The sequence below is a fragment of the Heterocephalus glaber genome, unplaced genomic scaffold (genome assembly GCF_053883595.1).
Source record: "Heterocephalus glaber isolate CG9 unplaced genomic scaffold, H.glaber_assembly_v1.0 deba00001452, whole genome shotgun sequence".
Lineage (NCBI taxonomy): Eukaryota > Metazoa > Chordata > Mammalia > Rodentia > Bathyergidae > Heterocephalus > Heterocephalus glaber.
Window position 1 is genome coordinate 14,136,569 of NW_028258302.1, and position 15,455 is coordinate 14,152,023.

Genomic DNA, 15,455 nt, shown 5'->3' on the forward strand with positions numbered 1-15,455 from the left:
GTTTCACTGGTGTGTGTCTTCGTGGAGGTCTCTGGGATTGCCAGTAGTCACTGTGTGTCTGTAGGTTTGACACCCTCTGTTCCCACACCATGAGTCTGGGCACTAGGAGAGAGTGCTTGTTATCTCCCTCCCCTCTGTTGAAGTCTCTTTCTTTGCTTTCCCCATGGACTTCAATTCTTACTTCAGCTCCTTCCTGGGTCTTAAAGACCCACTTCCCTCCTTTTCCTCAAGCCACTATATTTGTCTCAGGACACCAAATCTTAAAGAGGCTCTTCCTCTGCTGCTCACCACTTCGCCAGCTTCCTAGAAGTCTCAGCAGTAAATCTCTACATTGTGACTGAGTTGAAATAGCCAGTTTTCCTCAGGAAATACCATTTTTGCTTGAAAGGGATGAATGACAAATAATGCTATTCAAGCATAGATATCTCATATTTTTTCAAATGTAAGCCTGTCATTAACAAAGAAAACTGACAAGTATTTGTTATCAATGATATTCAAGATTTCAAACTGAAAATGTGAATCTTGGAAATTTTATATCGAGTGAGTCTAACAGCTTCCCAGGATTTAGCAACTTTTCCAATAAGAACAACTGATTTTAAAATATTATATAATGAAATGAGTAAGCATCTGTCCACGGAGGAAAGGTCTAAGAGGCCTTTGGTCTGTCCTACTGAAACTTGATGAGTAAAAATCTCTCAATATTTTTACTTTCAAAATACTACAATAGTACAAATAATTCTTTCTCAATACACTGGCATACTTGTTAGCTTTTTTTTTTTTTTTTTTTTTTTTGCAGTGGTACTGGGTATTGAGCCCAGGTCTCATAAGTAGTAGGTAAGAGCTCTACCACTGAGCTATATGCGTCACCACCACCACCCCCCTTTCTTTGAGACTGGTTTCATAACTTTTGATTCTCCTGTCTCAGCCTCCCCAATAGCTGAATTATAGGGATATGCCATAACACTTGTGCAATTGTTAGCTATCTTAATCTTAACAAAAATCTCACTCCATCTTATAGGAACTCTGTATTCTTTTTTTTTTTTTTTTTTTTTGGTACCAGGGATCGAATCCGGGTCCTTGCGCTTGCACAGCAGGCAGCAAAACCACTGAGCTAAATCCCCGGCCCCTAGGAACTCTGTATTCTTAGAAATAAACTCATTTTACATTCAGAATTTTTTGTCAATTAGCATTGCTTGTACAAAGAATTGGATGTGATAGGTCACACTTGTAACCCCAGTACTCTAGGAGATTGAGGCAGGATTAAGAGTTTGAGACAGTGAATTTGAAGCTAGCCTGCTCTATGTAGCAAGATCCTATTTCAAAAAATTGGAGAGTGGGGCTGGGGATTTAGCTCAGTGGTGCGCTGCCTGCCTGGCAACCATAAGGTCCTGAGTTCGATCCCCAGTACCAAAAAAAAACTAGAGGGAAATAAAGCGTATTTGTGGACTGGGGGAGCAGCTCAGTGGTAGAGTGCTTACTCCGGTATGCAAGAGACCCTGGGTTCAATCCCCAACACTGCAAAAACAAAAAGACCACAAAGCCCATTTTGGGCTGGGGGTTCACTTCAGTGGTTGAGTGCTTGTTAGCCTCCATGAGGCCCTGTGTTCAGTTCCTACTAGTATACCCCTCCCCCATTCCCAAAAGCCTTCTCACTTTAGGTTCTAACTGACTAAAAGCCAACTCTAACTTCCATAGCAACTCTCATTTTGATATGCTTAGGAAATTTAAGTTATATTTAAGTTAGCATAATTTAATTAGCATAATATATTTGATATACTAGATTATATTAAAATTTTGGTTATACAAGTTGAATATTCCTTATCTAAAATGCAGGTTGAAAGCTGAGCATGGTGGTACACATCTGTAATCCCAGCACTCGGGGAGGCTGAGGCAAGAGAATCACTGTGAGTTCAAGGCCAGCCTGAACTACATAATGAGACCCTGTCTCAAAAAACAAAAACAGCTGGGCCGGGGATTTAGCTCAGTGGTGCCATCGCCTGCCTCAAAAGCACAAGGTCCTGAGTTCAATCCCTGGTACCAAAAAAACCCCCAAAAACCAACCAAACAAAGAAACAAAAAAAATGCAGATTAAGTATCCCTTATCCAAAGTGCTTGGACTGAAAGTATTTAGATTTTTTTCGTATTTTGGAATCTTTTTTTTCCCTTTTTTTTTGTATTTTGGAATCTTTACAAATGAACAGTAAGATATCTTGGGGTTAAGATCCAAGTCTACTATAATTCCAATACTCAGGAGGCTGAGGCAGGAGGATTGCCATGAGTTTGAGGCCAGCTTGGGCTACACAGTGAGTTCAAGTCCAATCTAAACTACATTGGGAGGGGCCGGGGATTTAGCTCAGTGGTTCCGCCACTTGCCTCCCAAGCACAAGGATCCGAGTTCGATCCCCAGTACCAAAAAAACCTCAAAAAACTAGTCCTCCTAAACTACACTGGGAGGGCCAGGGACTGAGCTCAGTGATGCCACCACTTGCCTTGCAAGCACAAGGTACTGAGTTCAATCCCCAGTACCAAATAAATAAATAAATAAAATATAGGGAGACCCTGTCTCAAAACAACAAAACAAAAAAGATCCAAGTCTAAACATGAAATTCATGTTTCAAATGCACCTTATACACATAGCTGGAGGGCAGATTGTTTTGGGTTTTTTTTTTGGTACTGGGGATCAAACTCAGGAGGGAGGGCAGTTTTATACAATATTTTTAGTGTGCTTTGATTGTAACCTATCTCATAAGGTCAGGTGGGATTTTTCCATTTGTATCCTTATATTGGCACTCAAAAAGTCTCAGACTTTGGTGCATTTCAGATTTCAGATTACGGATACTCAACCTGTGAACCTAAGTAGAGTAAGGTAATGAGGTGAGTCAGAAAGAAAAATTATGTTTCCAGTAAAAATCTTTGGGATTACCATGTAAATATATTCTTTAGAATTTGTCACCAGGCAGCTAACAAAACCTCAGTCTACCAAGTCTTCATAAACAATCTGTGAAGAATAAATTCGATAATGAAAGTACAAATTTATTAACAAAGTACTGACTGCCACCTAGTGTTCAAACTAAAGTTTTCATTGATGAGTTAGATATAAAACTGCAAATTACTCAGGGGGAGGGATCCTAGCCCAGCATGATGGTGCATACCCGATATAGTAGCAATCTGGTAAACTGAGGCAGGAGAATCAATAGTTTGAGCCCAGCATGTGCAATTTACCAAGATTGCATCTTAAAATTTAAAAAGGGCTGGGGGGGGTTGGGGATTTAGCTCAGTGGTTTCGCCGCCTGCTGCGCAAGTGCAAGGACCCGAATTCGATCCCCGGTACCAAAAAAATAAAAAATAAAAAAGGCTGGGGGTATAGCTCATTGTGAAGGCCCTGGGGTTCATTGCCAGTACCACTTAAAAAAAAAAAGTCTAATGAAGTTATCTAGGGTCATGAAAATCAGAAATATTCTGACCTTGCAAGGTTTTCAACAGAAGTTTACCTAAAGCAAGGCAAAACTATTCATCTGAGGTATCTGATTACTAGTATCAGTAGCCCAAAAAAGCTTAACCTTAGTCATCAATGGCAACAAGGCAAGAGTAGAAAATAAGCTTAGTAACATTTTAAAAATACTTTCTTAAATTGCAATAGCATAAAAACAGGTTTAGAATTTTTCTCATGTGATGAAGAAACAGAAAATGCTTTAATTATATGCTTCTTTCAGCATACTGAAATAAAACAAGTAAAACTGCCTCTGATTTTCATTTATAATTTTTTGGTGATGTGTATTTTTGTTTTGTTTTGAGACGGGGTCTTGCTATGTAGTTCAGGTTCGCCTTGAACTCACTATGTAGCCGAGGTTGGCCTCAAACTCACAGCTATCCTCCTGCCTCAGCCTCCCTACTGCTGGGATTACAGGCATGAGTCACTCTGCCCAGCAATGCACATTTTTAAATGGAAAGCACTTTCCAACTAATTATTTTAGGTTATAATATGGCTTTTAAAAATTGATATCCTAGGACATATCTCTTACTGTAAAACGACAGTCAACAGGAAAACAAGGCTCAAAATACAACTGACTTTAGTCAAAAAGACAGATGGGGCGGGGGATTTAGCTCAGTGGCACTGTGCCTGCCTCGAAAGCACAAGGTCCTGAGTTTCGATCCCTGTACCACAAAATAAATAAATAAATAAAAGACAGATATTAAGCCATTGTACAAGTGGATGTAGATTCCTCTACTTATGTGGCTAGATGAGACAGATATGTAGGCAAAATATCTGTTATTACAGTAACTTTCATATTACCATTCCTTGACCAAATACTAATGAAGCTCTGCAAAGCACACTGGTTTCTGAAGAATTAGAATTAAATTTTCATGCAAATAGAAGTATACATAACTTACAGAATCAAGTCAGAAAATTTTAAATATTTCTCTTTTTTTGCTTTTTTTTTTTTTGGTACCGGGGATCAAACTCAGGTCCTTGCACTTGTGCAGCAGGTGGCAAAACCACTGAGCTAAATCCCCAGCCCTAAATATTTGTTTTAATTTGCCACATGATTCTTGATTTTATTGGGTCAACTAACATTTTAGAGCAGCAGGTCTCAAATCATCCCCCCTTGGGATACCCATCCTTTCGGAAGGTCTATAAGATTAGAACAATTTCTTGTAATAATACTAAGACGTTATTTTACTTTTCACTCTCATCACTTTCCAACTGTACAGAGCCTGTCATAACACACAAATCGAATATAGAAGCAGATATGCAAATATAGCTGTCTTCAGTTAAACCAGACATTAGAAGTTTGCAAAAATATAAAATAATTGATGGGGGCGGGGAATTAGCTCAGTGGATTCGCTGCCTGCTGCGCAAGTGCAAGGACCTGAGTTTGATCCCCGGTACCAAAAAAATCTATAAAATAATTGGGCCAGGGATTTAGCTCAGCAGCACAGCACCTGCCTGGCAAGTGTGAGGTCCTGAGTCGATCCCCAGTACCAAAAAGATAAATAAATAAATAAATAAAATAATGCCCGTCTTCTTGCTTATTTTTTTAAATTTTGGGAGTTATTTTTCATTTAAAATGTTATTTATGTAACCTATAATGGGCTTATTGTTATTTCAAATGAATTAATAGTTAAGTTTCTCAGGTTTATTTTATAATACAGTAAGTATCAATAGATACAAGTCACACAAACAAAAGCTCATTGTTGGGCCGGGGATTTAGCTCAGTGGTTCTGCTGCCTGCTTCACAAGCGCAAGGTCCCAAGTTCGATCCCTGATACCAAAAAAAAAAAGCTCATCAATTACATTTGAGTATAAATGGTTTGTGAGAGCAAAATGTTTGACAGTCACTACTTATAGAGTAACATACTGAACATGAAAAGAATTTACTCTCAAAGCTTCAATGGAGTTGAAGAATAAAGCATAAACAACATTTACTAAGAAAAATGGAGGTGATACTCACCAAATGGATCTTCCATGCCACTATTAACCAGTTTAGGAAGGTAGGATATAGGTTCTAAAATGAGAAAAGAGTAAATAATATAGTTAAAATATAAAATCTACCAATTTTTATTTTTAAGAGATAAGCCCAGGCCAGGGATTTAGCTCAGTGGTTCCGCTGCCTGGCTTGAAAGCAGAAGGACCCGAGTTCGATCCCCAGTACCAAAAAAAAAAGATAAGCCCAGCTGGGCATGATGACACAGCTGTAATCCCAGTACTGAGGAAGGAGGCTGAGGCTGGAGGACCTCCACAAGTTTAAGGCCAGCCTGAGCTACATAGTGAGTTCAAGACCAATTTGAAATACAAAATGAGACTGTCTCAAACAAAACAAAATAAAATAAAACAAAAGCTCAATTCAGTAACACTGATTAAAGTTTAAAACTGGAACATTATAGAAACATACAACTTATTAAACAAGAACATTTCCAACTGAGTGCTATCTAAAGAGGGTTAGGATACACAGAACACCAACATATAGAACATTTGAGAATAACTTCCATTTTAAAAATGTTTCATTCTCAATTTCTTCAAATAATTTCCATTTTGAATCCTTGCACTGAATTTGTTAGAGTAAGGAAAAGGGCAAGATTTTATGTAAAACAAAACAAACTCATATAAACATCTAAGAAAGGATATAAAGGACATCTTTTGTTGATTTTTTTTTCTGGTACTGGGGATTGAACTTAGGTCCTTGTGCTTGCGAAGCAGGCGGCAGAACGGCTGAGCTAAATCCTCAGCCCTAAAGGACATCTTTTGAAGGACAGAATTTATTTTGCCTAAGGAAAGTAGAAGTTATTTTAGATATGATGGCTCAGTAAATTTAAGAACACTCAAGTATGGAAACAAAACAAAGCCAAAAAAATGTTTTGAAAAAAATTTAAGTAAAGACAGATATTCAGCCTCTCCCTTGCCCAATCAAGGCAATGATCAAGTCTGCCCAACCCAGTTTATTGTCCCTCTTCAATCTGAAGAGGATTCCCCAATAAATACTGGCATTCCCTAGTCTGATTACTAAATTCCAGCTTAGTACCAAGAATAACTGGAGAAAATTGGAAGTAAAGTGGGATTTTGCATTTGAATCATTAACAGACTACTAGACGGCAATGACTTCTTGGCTTGTTTTAGGTGTAATGTAGGTTTTCCCTGACATAAGTGTTGGTCCAATTCCTAAACTTTCATCTCTGCTGAACAGTGCTGGTCTATCTGTGGAAGGAAATGCACACTAATAAGTGATATGATAAGATGTTTCGGGTACTTTATTTGAAAATAAAGAGAAAACGTTAACTACAATGACAATGGATACTTGTAATCCCAGGACTCTGGGGGAGGCTGAAGCAGGAAGATCTCAAATTCAAGCCCAGCCTGGACAATTTAGCAACTTTGCAAGACCCTGTCTCAAAATTAAAATGAATGAATGAATGAATGCATGGGGATTTAGCTCAGTGCCCTGGGTTCAGGGCCCAGTGAGAGGAAGGGTAGACTACAATGGAAATGAAAGTGCTAAACTCAATTGATGCTCTAGAAAAAGATTAAAAAATGATGAGTGATTAACAGTCCAATGAAAGTCAAATATAGAAAGCCCCAAGGCATCCTTGGTAACTTACACAGAGGCTGAGAGGACACAAAAAGCTGAAGACAAGAATCATCAGTATGGCCCAACTCCAAGTTAATTCGTAGTCAAGGGAGGTGTGTTACACTGAGGTCATAGCCCTGAATCAGAAAGAATGATACCCTACCACAAAGAATAATGACCTTTAAGCTGGGTGTGGTGGCACATGCCTGGAATTCTAACACTCAGGAAGCTGAGGTGGGAAAAGGAGAGCTGGTCAATCATTTTCTTGAGATACAGCATTTAACACCCTGGCTAAAACCTCAGGATCACTAAGGATGTGGCTCAATGGTGGAGTGCTTGTCAAGCAGGAGCAAGGCCCAGGGATCAAAACCTCAGGATAGGTATGAATTTATGAGAATGGTTCCTAAAAATTGGAAGATTGATAGCCTATGCTAAATTGCAATGCAAAACTATAGCCGCTGAAACTGGACGAAGGGATTTAAAAGCTCCTGAATTAGATGTATTACATTACATTTGTTCAGACAATCCATCAACTTATGTTCCTTGGAAAGAAAGAATGACATAAAGAATGTGTTGGTGAGGGGAACTAGCACCATTAAGAAATTTAATAGTTGTTTTCCTCCATAGGAGAAGCTATTACAAAACTTAGCTCGCTGAACTTAGCTCACTGAAAGCAATGGCTATGATCCAACCCTGTGACGAAGTGCTACTGCATGGTAGATCTGACAAATTCCAAGCTCTTGCATAGGGCAAGCAAAGAACTACAAAGTGTGCACCCGAAATGAGGGAAAAGCAGCTATATTTACTGACGTTCACAAATAAGAAATGGTGCCAGGATGACAGAAAATGAACACTGCATACATACACTTTCCTTGCCATGCACAAGAGCTGGGAATCTATCTGTAGTAACAAAAGGAGACAAAGTCCTAGTACTCACCTATTAGAAGTCAGATGGACACAATTACCACAATTAGAGTGGCAGTCAAAGAAACCAGAGTCACAGATTTATGAAGATTGTTACTAGAACACGACCATCACTAGAAGCAAAATAGACAAGCAGCCAGTAAGAATGCTAGGATGGAGATGTAGCTCATTTTGGTCTCATTTGCATGAGACATGTGCTTAGCATGTATGAGTTCGAACCCCAGAACTCCCCATGTCCCACCCAAAATGCACCCTACCCTATTTGTAACATCAAAAGAAATCAAGGTGAAGATGAGGATGCTCCAGCAAAATATCAGGATCCTATGCCCAGTTTCTGGACTTGAGTCAGTATCAGACTCAATCCACTATTTGAAGGAGGTCAGGTACCCACAAGGAAATTGCAACACCAAAGTATAAGAGTTTCTTAAGAAATCAGGGCCAGGAATTTAGCTCAGTGGTTCCGCCACCTGCCTAGAAAGCGCAAGAACCCAAGTTTGATCCCCATACCGAAAAAAAAAATCACAAACCTAGAGGAGAAACAGGTCTCTGTACTTTGAGCTTAATACTCTGCAGTTCCACTCTTGAAATTCTTACAATTCTATACATAAATTCTCTGTAAGTGAAGTCTTGTGGGAAAATGGAGCATGTGCTGGGAGAGCCTGGAGCCCTGACTCACACAGTCCACCTCCCATCACCTCCCCTGAAGGGGCTGGCAGTGCCACAGTGTTTTGGTGGATGATTCCACAGGGACCTCGTACCCATTCTTAATCCAGATATACAAAGCAAAAAAATTATGTAGTAGCTCTACTGATAGTAGTTCACTCAGGCAACTGTAAACTGAGGAAAGGAGAACACTAATGTTTTGAGGACAGTCTGGCACTGATACCTAGACTCTGGAAGTATTATCATAACCTTATAAGGACCAGGAAATAAATTGAGTCCTGCCAACATGCAGCTCACAGTGTGTCCCCTGGGTCTGCAGGTCCTCCTAGTGGCCTGAATATAAAACTGAGACAAACACACTTGAAAATTTGTGCAACTCTCATCTTGCATTCTTGGCCCATGAGATAAGAATTACCACATGGGGGAGAGCTAAATGGGAAAAAGTCTCTAAAATTGCCCAACTCTATCTAACAATATAACACATCTATAAACCCAGCACTCTGGGAGACTAAGGCAAGAAGATAGTATCACAAGTTTACATCCTGCCCAGGCAATTTAGTGAGACACTTTCTCAAAAAAACAAAAAAGAGGGCCAGGGATGTAGCTCAGTGGCACCACACCTGCCTTGCAAGTGGAAGGTCCTGAGTTTGATCCCTGGTACCAAAAAAAAAAAAAAAAGAATGATGGTCCACATAAAAACGACAAACAATTGAAGGCACCAAAATTCAGAAAATGTTTATTTCACACAAGAGCATTAAGTATGTCTGCTACAACACAAGTCATATGAAATTATAAAGATTCATAATAGACAGAGTCAAGTGCTCATGTTATTCCCGCATTGTGTCTGTACTCTGACTGGTCTTTAGGCAGTAAGTCTGGAGTACACCTGTTTATACAGACATTTACCTCTCATCCAAAGATGCTTCCTTGGATATTTACAAGTTAGCTACTTAATTATAATTTATATTATCATTTATTTTAAGTATTAATGTCAATAATATTTAGTTATATATTAATATTTTATGATTCAATACATCCGTCATGTATTGCAACAAATGTACTAACTGCATCCATCTGGCTAATGATCTTAACTGGGGCTTATTTCTGGAGCAGGGCTTATATTACGAGCATCCTAAAAACAATCATGCTAGGGCCTATTTTATGGTTAGGCCTTTTTTTTTTTTTTTTTTTGGTACTCGGGATCAAACTCAGGATCTTGCACTTGCCAGGCAGGCGCCAGAACCACTGAGCTAAATCCCTGGCTCCTGGTTAGGTGTTATTTTGGGGAAAATACAGTAGAGAAAATGACTCAATCAACTTACATCAGCCATCATTTGTCATGGCTTTCCCAGTACTGACAAAATGGACACAAGAACAAAGATGGAGATGGTGCCAGAGTTAGAACTATGATGAGCCCAAAAGCATGAACTCCTGCTTACTAAAGATGCTCTAGCTACCCAGGCTATTAAAAAATTCAAACAGCCAGAACATAGACAAACATTAAAATCCCATTTTAACTAAAAAAAAAAAAAAATCCCATTTTGGCACCATTGTTTAAGGAAGCCAACTGATTACCAATAACGAGTTCATTATATTTGGACTCTTCTACCCTGGAAAGTTGAACAGTGTGTTCTGACAGGAACAGATAACATTTTGAGCAATTGGGAGGCTGAGGCAGGAAGACTGCCATGAATTCTCGGCCAGAATGGACTACATAGTAAGATCAGGGCCAGCCCGAAATACACAGCAAGACCCTGTCTCAAACCCCCCACACATACACAAAAACTTTTAGTGTAAGCTTGCCTTTCCTGCTCTCAGGATGCAGAGAACATCACTACAGGAGAAGTTAGGATATATCTGATCTATCACAAGCATCACCCCACCCAACACTGTGTTGTTTCAGGGAAACTATTTGGTAGTAAATTACATGCAGGAAGGAGCTCAGGACCATGGGACCTACTGGTGGTATCATATACAGTATCATCTAAAAACTGCTAACCAAACCAAGCATAGCGTGCTTCCCTGTAGTCCCAGCACTTAGGTGGCTGAGGCAGGAAAACCACTTAAGCTCACATGTTTGAGATCAGCTTGGGCAATGTAGCAAAATGAGGTGGGGGGGGGCAATTTAAAAATTGGACAAAGGATCTGAGGTCATTTCTCTAATGATATACAAATAGCTAACTAGCATATGAAAAGATCCTCAACATCTTTAGCCACCAGGGAAATACAAATGAAAATTACTTTAAATCATTTAGTCAATTAAATGGGTACAAATAAGACATAATAACAAGTGTTGTCAAGGATATGGAGAAACCAGAACCCTCATACACTGTTAGTGGAATGCTAAATGGTGTTGCATGTATGGAAAAGAGCTTTCAGTTAAATACAGTTACCATGTGATCCAGGAATTCCACTTCTATGTATGCAGGACAGAAATAAAAATATATGTCCATCTAAAAATGTGTACAAGGGCCAGGGATTTAGCTCAGTGGTTTTGCCACCTGCTGTGCAAGCGCGAGGGCCTGAGTTCGATCCTCAGTACCAAAAATAAAAAATAAAAAAAATTTAAAAAAAATAATAAAAATGTGTACAAATGTTTATAGTAGCACTATTCATAAAAGCTAAAAAGCAAAAACTACCCAAATATCTATCAACTGATGAATAAATAAACAAAATTAATACAATGAATTATGGGTCGGGGATTTAGCTCAGTGGTTCCGCCGCCTGCCTTGCAAGCGAAAGGACCCAAGTTCGATCCCCAGTACCAAAAACAAAAACAAAAACAAAAACAAAAAAAATACAATGGATTATTATTCAGGAATAAAAAGAAATGAAACACTGACACATGTTACATGGATAAACGTTAAAAGCATTTTCCTAAATGAAGTTGATTACAAAGGACCACACATCATATGATTCAATTTTGTGAAATATTTGCAATAGGCAAATCTATAGACTGAAAGTAAGTGGTGGCCTATGGCTGGGAAGGATAGGGAGATTGAACAGAGATGCTAAAGGGAACAGGGCTTTTTGGGGAGAGGTAGTGAAAATACCATAAAATTGATTGGGGTGATGGTGGTACAATTTGTAAATATACTAAACAACACTTATACACTTCAAATGTGTAAATCGTTAATTTAAAAAAGCAGTTGAGGGCCTGGAATTTAGCTCAGTGGCACCATGCCTGCCTCACAAGCGCACGGTTCTGTGTTTGATCCCCTGTACCAAAAAAAAAGCAGTTGATCTGAGTAACACAATAGTATTCTGTGGTAGCATGGTGTTAGACAGACTAGATTAAGGAATGACTTGTTGCTCCAACTGCTAGTAATGCTGTTGGCAGACAGCCTATAGCCATCAGTCCCCTAGGGGTTGGCCTCAGATGCAGACTTGCCCCAAGGGAGGTCACATGATGAGTTCTCAAAGGGTCCATATCCAGTTAAGGCCAGGGTATAAGCCAAACCATTTCAGCACAATATGGAACAATTCTAACAGCCCATTTTAGCCCAGGCCTCCCTATGAGGCCCAAGAAGGCTGCTGTTGGATCTCTACTACACCTTGACTTCCTCTGCCCAAATATTGTTGTTGTTCCCTTCCACAGGGGTTGTTGGAAGGGCACTTCTTAATAAACATTCTTCACAATGAACTATTAGTCTGCTTCCCAAGAACCCAACTTAAGATAGTGCTCCTTTAATAGAAACTTCATTGACAATTTGCCAGCCATTTGATATAAATCCTAATACCAAGCTATCAAAATCCCAGACCATAATTCTCCAAACACTACATAGTTTTATCAGGTTCCAAGGGTTCTTACACACATACAATTTCTATATTAGACTATGCTACAGTTTTCCAAACCCACAGTACTTTACTTATTTTGACTGATACTATTATAAACTGGGTTCAAAGTCATTTAACTGTCCCTATCAGAATGTTATGCATTTTAACCAACAGTTCCATAATTTTGCCCTTGAGGATTTTTTAAAATATCAGGTAGAGGGCTGGGGATTTAGCTCATTGGTTCTGCCGCCTGCCTCGCAAGTGCAAGGTTCCAAGTTAGATCCCGGTACCAAAAAAAAAAAAATTAGGTAGAGGTGGGCATAGTGGTGCATACCTATAATCCCAGCACTTGAGAGGCTGAGGTAGGAGGATCACCATGAGTTTAAGGCTAGCCTGGGCTCCATAGTGAGTTCAAGGCTAGCCTGAATACATAGAGACCCCGCCTCAAAAGAAAAAAAAAATGTTTCTTCCTCTGGAAAACGCCAGGTGGCAGATGTCACCAGTGCAGCAGGAGGGCCCAGAGGCCCAGAAGGCCCAGGCATGGTAGGCTGTGGTGGCTTCCATGGAGGCTTCAGAAGTGGCCTTCCAGGACACAGGTGCAGCCAGGGCCAGGGGCCTCAGGGCTTGAGGTGTTAAGGCCAAGGACAAAGAGTGGATTCCCATCACCAGCTGGGCCACCTGGTCAAGAATAGGAAAATCAAGTCCCTAGAGGAAATTTCTCTCTTCTCCCTGGCCATCAAGGAGTCTGAGATAATTGACTTGTTCCTGGGCACAGCTCTCAAGGATGAAGTTCTGAAGATCATGCCCATGCAGAAGCTAACTCATGTAGCCTGCTGACCAGGTTCAAGGCATCTGTTGCCACTGGGGACTACAATAGTCAAGTTGGTCTGGGTATAAAGTGCTCCAAGGAGATAGCCACTGCCATTTGAGGGGTCATCATCCTGGCCAAGCTCTCCATTGTTCCTGTGTGGAGAGGCTACTGAGGGAACAAGATCTGCAAGCCCCACATTGTCCTTTGCGAAGTGACAGGCCGCTGTGGCTCTGTGTTGTCGTGTCTGATCCCTGTCCGCACTGGCACCATCTCAGCCCCTGTGCCCAAGAAGCTGCTGCTGATGGCTGAAATTGATGACTTCTAAATGTCTGTGAGGAGCTACACTGCTACTCTGGGCAACTTCGCCAAGGCCACCAGAAATTCCATGACTGTCTTATAAAATCCCACACCAGAGTCTCTCTCTAGAGGCCTCAAGCTCTAGCACTAGCTACAACATAGGGTTTTTACAAGAAAAATAAAATGAATGAAATCCTGTCAAAATAAATACATACATAAAATAATTAGGTAGATACAACATAATCCCAGAAACCTGAACTGCTTTTGTTGTAATACTTTTTTTTGAGACAACGTCTCACCATGTAGCCCAGGCTGGCCTTGAATGCATGGGTATCCTCCTCCTCAGCATCCCAAGTGCTGGGATTACAGGTGTGTGTCTCCAGGCCCTGCTTGTTGTAATACTTGTTACAAAAGTTAACCCTTAAGGAAGATTGCAGGTTTAATAAAGATAAGCAAAAACTGGAATTTCTCTCTTTTTTTTTTTTTTTTTTTTGAGACAGGGTGTAGCTATTCAGTTCAGGCTGGCCTTGAACTCTCAGCAATCCTACCTTGGCTTCCCAAGTACTGGGATTACAGGCATGTGCCATCACACTTAGCCTTCTCTCTTTTTTGAGTATAATGCTTGAACCCTTCTTGACAAGTATTACATGAGATTTCGGTGGTCAAAAACTGATACTAACCCTACTGGTTTCCTCACTATAACAGCAGCACAAGGAACCCAAAACAATGTGCCATTAAGTTTCCAAATAGTCTTCATCTTCAAATGTCTTCACTTAACAAATGGGAAATTGAGCCTGTGTCTTTGATTGTCAGAGGATAGTCAAGTAGCCTGAATATACCACTGAATAAATATTTTAGTGCAACTTACAATTTGAAAATGAAGTCATTCTTTTCTACCAAGAAAACTTAACCACCTAGAAAAATTCCAGTCCTACAAATCAGTAATACGCACGCGCGCGCACACACACACACACACACACACACACACACACACACTCTGAATCTGAGATTGTTGTATGTATGTATGTATTTATTTATTTATTTTTGGTACCGGGGATCAAACTCGGGTCCTTGCGCTTGCGCAGCAGGTGACAAAACCACTGAGCTAAATCCCCGGCCCATGTATGTATTTATTTATTGAGATGGGGTCTATGTAGTTCAGGCTGGCCTTGAACTCACTATGGAGCCCAGGCTGTCTTTGAACTCACAGCAATCCTCCTGCCTCGGCCTCCCAAGTGCTGGAATTACAAGTGTGCAAAAATAAATAAATTAAATGAATGAATGAATGAATGAATAAATAAATAAATAAAACAAGTGCGCCACCACACCCGGCAAATCTGAGAATTGTAGAGATATTCTTTGACAATGAATAATGAACCTAACAGTTAAGGCAGATAAAGCTATACCTATTTTTCCAGGGGAAATAACCCAATGTTCTAAATTTGGCAGACAGTATTAAATTAGGATGTGTAGGGCCGGGGATTTAGCTCAGTGGTTCCGGTGCCTGCCTCGCAAGTGCAAGGTCCCAAATTCGATCCCCGGCACCAAAAAAAAAAAAGTTGAGGCATAGATTAGGATGCGTCATATCATTAACGATCACACCAAGATTATCAACTTTCACAGGATACTTACTATCCATGGAAACATTCACATCATAAAGTATCTATCCTCACTTCTCAAATAATACTGCCAGCTGCTTTTATTTCCTGAGAGCTCCAAAATAGGTGAGAACTGGTTGGGAATGGTCAGTGGAGAACTACAAACATACAGCCATACAGCAGAACCATCCATGATATAATCCACTTTTAGAGAGAAGAACAAATCAATCACTGACTTAAAATTGACTGTATTGGGAGGCTGAGACAGGAGGATCATTTCAGTGCAGGAGTTTAAGGCCAGTCCGGGCAACACACTAAGAC

The 15,455-nt window shown here is 40.0% G+C and overlaps 1 protein-coding gene and 1 pseudogene across 4 annotated transcripts in view; one reads left to right on the forward strand and one right to left on the reverse strand.

Moving 5' to 3' along the window:
• Phactr4 (phosphatase and actin regulator 4) overlaps positions 1–15,455 on the reverse strand; it is a 102,890-nt gene that overhangs the window by 66,381 nt on the left and 21,054 nt on the right. For all 4 annotated transcript variants that reach the window (XM_004850759.3, XM_013074324.3, XM_087215437.1 and 1 more), the window contains exon 2: positions 5,454–5,507. In XM_004850759.3, coding sequence (XP_004850816.1) covers positions 5,454–5,469 — 16 coding nt within the window. In that variant the 5' untranslated portion in view covers positions 5,470–5,507. The remainder of the gene's footprint in view (positions 1–5,453; positions 5,508–15,455) is intronic.
• On the forward strand, positions 12,921–13,698 carry LOC101703608 (small ribosomal subunit protein uS5 pseudogene; annotated as a pseudogene).